General features: G+C 48.3%; 1 protein-coding gene across 2 annotated transcripts in view; it reads right to left on the minus strand.

The window, feature by feature from the left end:
* TGM5 (transglutaminase 5) overlaps window positions 1-4,949 on the minus strand; it is a 32,140-nt gene that overhangs the window by 14,309 nt on the left and 12,882 nt on the right. For both annotated transcript variants that reach the window (XM_003791764.2, XM_003791763.2), the window contains 2 exons: window positions 3,931-4,059; window positions 3,176-3,353 (listed from right to left, as the gene is read on the minus strand). In XM_003791764.2, coding sequence (XP_003791812.1) covers window positions 3,176-3,353; window positions 3,931-4,059 — 307 coding nt within the window. The remainder of the gene's footprint in view (window positions 1-3,175; window positions 3,354-3,930; window positions 4,060-4,949) is intronic.

The raw sequence follows: 4,949 nt of genomic DNA on the forward strand, positions 1-4,949 counted from the left end.
GGGATTGCTCTGATTGAAGAGAGAGGCCCCATCCCCACCATATAGTCTCCCAGCTCTCCACCATTTCTCCCCTCCCCTCCCCACAGCTGCTCTTGGACCCTGTTTACAGAAGAGAGGATGATGCCCTAGACCTTCTCATAATCACACATTGGTGCCTTCCAACCCTCAGCCCAAGTCACTGGTATCCCCACCCTAGCCTCCAGCTCCATGCAGGTATGGGCAAGAAAAGACCAGGCATATTCCTTGGTATTTTTCTTCAGCAGCTTTCTTAAGATATAATTCACATCCATACAATTCATCCCTGTGAAGTGTTCAGTGGTTTATGATATAGTCCCTGATTGTGGAATAATTCCCACTATCTAATTCCAGAACATTTTCATCACCTCAAAATGAAACCCTGTATTCATTACCAGTCACTCCTGATTTATCCCCTCCCTACAGGCCTAAGCAACCACTATCTACTTTCTGTCTTTACAAATATGTACAGACTCGTACGCTATATGGCTTTTTCACTCCTGGATTTGGGAGAGAGTTTTGCAGGAACTTAGGCAACAGAACATCACTGTCCCCTCTGTTCACTTGCTGCAGTGCAAGGCACCCTGGCTACTTCCCAGACCTCAGCCAGGAACTGAGGGTCCCAACCTTGTCAAGGAGTGAACAGTTGGAGAGGAAGAGCTCAATGACCTGGAGCTTCGGGGTGACTGGCCCTGAGTGCAAGGGATTTCTCTGAAATTTCCAAGGAATAGCCAACTAAATTGGCTATCAAAAATCTTATAATTGTATCTTCAATCCACACAAAGCCTCCTATTGCTACAGGAAGCTGAAGTTAAGATGTTGACAGTTTAAAAGGCAACACCAGGAGGCAGCTGCAGAAAGGAGACCACACTTCTAAGTCAGACAAGAGTTACTAGGTCACTTTGTGCCTGTTTTCTTATCTGTAAAATGACTGTAATGCTATCTACTTTGTAGGTGGTTGTGAGAATTAGAAATTGCTAAAGTGCTGAGTGCATTCCTGGAGCACTTAGTGGGTGCTGAATAAATGGCACCTGCTAGCAATGTTCACAGGGCAGTGCTTATGGTTAGAGCATGGCCTGCAGAGCTAGCTGGACTCCTGTGTGAGACCGGCTCTGCCCCTCAGTTTTTTTCTCTGTGAGATGGAGATAAGGATAGACCCTACCTCACAAGGTCATTGAAGGGGTCGAACTGGACATTCCTAGCTAATATGGAATACTCACTATAGCCAGACACTATTCCAAGCACTCTCCATGTATGAACTTAATCTTTTTAATAACCATATTGAGGTTATTGAGGTAGGTCCCATTATTTTCCCCATCATATGAGTGAGGAATTTGAGGCACAAATCAAGTGACCTACCCAAGGTTACTCTGCCAATTACTGGTAGTGCTGGTATTTAACCCCAAGCAGTCTACCTACAGAGGCTGCAGGCTTTACCACTACTTTACCACTACTCTAAGCTATAAGGTAAACATTAAATACGTGAAGCACAGTAAACATTAGCTACTGTGGCTGTGAAATAGTAATAATAATTTAAAAAAAAAAACATGTTTTGGTGGCTGTATTGGGCTAAGGAATTTGGCTAAATCCTTAACTTTAACTTTGGTGGAAGACAGCAACTGGGTCTTACCCATCTCTGTGTCCAAGAGTACTTAGAACACAGTGCCTGCCATAGAAAAGGACTCAATAAGTATTGTTGGAGAAATGAATGAGCTTTTCAAATTGCTATATTTATTAATATATAGAAGAAGCTTCTAGAGGAAGGGCCACATAGTAGCCCTTTTGGGGAAGGCTAGTGTTGACTGAACTGCAGCTGGACAGGGCCATATTTGACTACTCTGCCCCTCCCTTTGTTTTCCAGGTCACCAAAGGGCCATGATTCTCATAAACATTTTAATTGGTCTGCTCTCGCGTAATCTCCATTCACTGACTCCACTTCTTTCATCACCCAGTTCCAAACACCCACGCCCAATTCCACTCACTCACTCTGCACACAAACCAGGCCCATTAGACACTGGGTTTCCCACACACTGGAAAATTCCCTCTCTATCTTGTACAAGATCGATTGTCTGCCTGTTAGTCTTGTGCCTGCTACCTGAATGACTCAGACTCACTTTACCCAGATCTCCATGACTTTGGGATTTGATCTGTTGATTGCCTTCTTTCTTGTCCCTGGGCATTCAAAGTATCCCACTCACAATGGAGCTCCGCAGCTGTGGAGGAGTGAGCTTCAGACAATACAGATTGGTATCATCAGCTTGTACGGTCACTTTCTGTTGGTGTTGACAGAAACCTCCTTGTGCGCTTAGACTGAGGCCTGGCACTGTCCGTTCAGCAGCCTGGGGCTCTCTAAGCCTCCTCTAGAGCTGTCACATTCTTCCAAGAACCCAGAGACAGGTCCAGCGCACAGATTGCCTTAAGTTCTGTCACATAGGGGATTTCTACACAGAAAGCCTGAGCCCTCAATAAACACCAAGTTATGGGCAAATCTTGGATTCAATTAAAGAGTCATGTGAGTGAAAGCCTTACTTGGCCTTATTCCCAGCTAGCACAACTAATAACTTCCTGATCGTGACCCTTATCAGCATTCAAATGTCAAAAAAGAGGCTGAGAGCCAGCCTAACCATGGAGGGACAAGGTAAGGGTGAGGACCAGAGGCATCCCTAATTCCCTGGCCTGAGTCAGGCCCTCTGACCTTGTGCAACTCAAAGTCACCTTACTTGGCTGTCATCTCGCTCTGACCCCATGGCCCTCAACTCAGCCCAAATGCACGTTTCCCTTATACCTACGTATCTTCATTAACACTGTTCTCTGTGCTCAGAAAGGGTACTGGTCAGTTTAATTACCTCTCATCTCATTTCTATCCTGGACCTGGACAGTTCCCAGCCAGGCTCTTAGGAATGTCAGGTTGCTCAGGCTCAGAAGAAGAGAAGGGCACCAGGTGTCTTGGGAAGTGTAACTGTTACTTCAGAACCCTGGTCTGAACTAAGCTCAAATATGTGAAGCCTGTGGCCAGCTAAGAGGCATTTTGGAGGGAATGGGCTTCCTTCCAAATGTGCCTGGGTGGGCACTGTGTGAGACTGGGATAAGAAAAGCTCCGAGGGTGCACACATGCGCTGCTATACGTTGGTCTTTCCATGGGGCCGTTTCTACCTCCTACCTGTGCACATGACGGCGGCAAAAACCCAGCACTGCCCGTAGCGTACAGGCTGGCAGCCTGTGGCGCGCCACTGCTTCAGGATGGCCACACTGCCTGTCCACTCTGCAGGGTTGACGCCATCTGTGTAATTCTCACTCCAGTTTCCATTGAGCACCCCATTGTCATCGTTGCTGTTGATCTGAATAACACCCATATTAGGGAAGCATAGAAATAGCCATTTCTTCAGTAAGATGTGATGTGTGGGCTTCCTTGGAAGGCCCACAGCCTGGCACACAGAGGGGAACTTCAACCTCATTTTACTGGGTACTTCCAGACCTGCTAGGGAAGGGCTGGAGGCAGGGCCCGCGAGTCTGACTTGTGCTTCACTGTTAATTAGTTTATTATTCTGTTTCTATCTGCCCCTTTACCCTACATCCTCCCATCTGCTATAAAGCTGTGTCCTGGCTCTGAGAGCTTTAAAAAGAATTCAGAACAAAGGAAATTGAGAAACAAGATCATTTCCAAATTGGAGCTACACTCAGCCTTTCCCAAAGCATCCAATTTGGAACTAATAGAGGTGAAAGCCTAAACTCATTTATTTCAGAGCTTGATTGAGAAAACTCGTTACCCACATTCTGGCATCAGTCTCATTCAAATGGCATTGCCAGGGGGGTCCCTCCTCTCAACTCTTCATTCTCCCACTGCAGTGGGTGACTGTGAGTGGGTGGGGCATCCCCCCACAGCTCCTCCCTCCCTGGGCACAACAGGGACCTCACCATGGCGCACACCACTCTGCTGACATAGACAGGGCTTCCCCGCAGGGCGCAGTCTGTGACTGGGTCAATCTGGGAGTGCAGGCTCTTGTCTAGCAGCTTCAGGCAGATGTCTACAATATTCTCTTCAAACTGCAGGGGAGACACAGACTGGGGAGGTGCCCGTGCTTGGCGTGTGGGAGTACGTAAAACCGACATGACCCACCCCACCCAGCTAGCTCTCTGAGGGAGTGTGTCTGTGGAAGACAAACACAACAGCCACCTCCTGCCTCCCGTTCAGGGGTGCGGTTCCAGAGCTCTGGGGTCACAAGTCATCTGGTACATGTGGCCTGCACGTCAAATCCCTCCCTCTTCATTTTGAAGTGAGTACTGCCAGTTTGTTTTTTTTTCCAGTGAGTTCAACTGGCTGAAAAGTCTGTTTCCCCTTCTCCTCTCAATCTGCACACTCTTGGAAGCCCTGGGATACTCTTGCTAAACTGCATTGCTTCTTCCACACTCACCTGAGTACCCAGCCTGTCACTGGCAGCTACTGCTGAGGTGATGGCATAACCTGCCCTGGTACCTGCAGTTCAGTGGTGCTCTGGACTAACTAACGGCATGTGCAACTTCCCACCAGAGGCAGGCAGGGTCCTCCTGGTCCTTCTGACTTGGTGTGAATGCTATGTCCTCTCAGGGCTCCCTAGCCCTGAGCCTGGTTTGGCTCCATAATCCGGGGTGTGTCCCTGCTACTCCTTAGACTCAGCTATGTGGTGTGGTCAAGGCCCATCTTTCCTGCCTGAGTGAACATTCTGCCTCATTCCTGCTGTCTTCATGACTCTGGACCCCAAACCTGAAACAGTGCCCAGCGCACTGCAGAGAGTCAGAACATCTTTGTTAAAATAGTGTAAATGGGCTCGGCGCCTATAGCTCAACCGGCTAAGGCGCCAGCTACGTACACCTAAGGTGGCGGGTTCGAATCCCCAGCCCGGACCCGCCAAACAACAATGACGGCTGCAACCAAAAAATAGCCGGGCGTTGTGGCG

The sequence above is a fragment of the Otolemur garnettii genome, unplaced genomic scaffold (genome assembly GCF_000181295.1).
Source record: "Otolemur garnettii isolate 467f Iridium unplaced genomic scaffold, OtoGar3 scaffold00050, whole genome shotgun sequence".
Classification (NCBI taxonomy): Eukaryota; Metazoa; Chordata; class Mammalia; order Primates; family Galagidae; genus Otolemur; species Otolemur garnettii.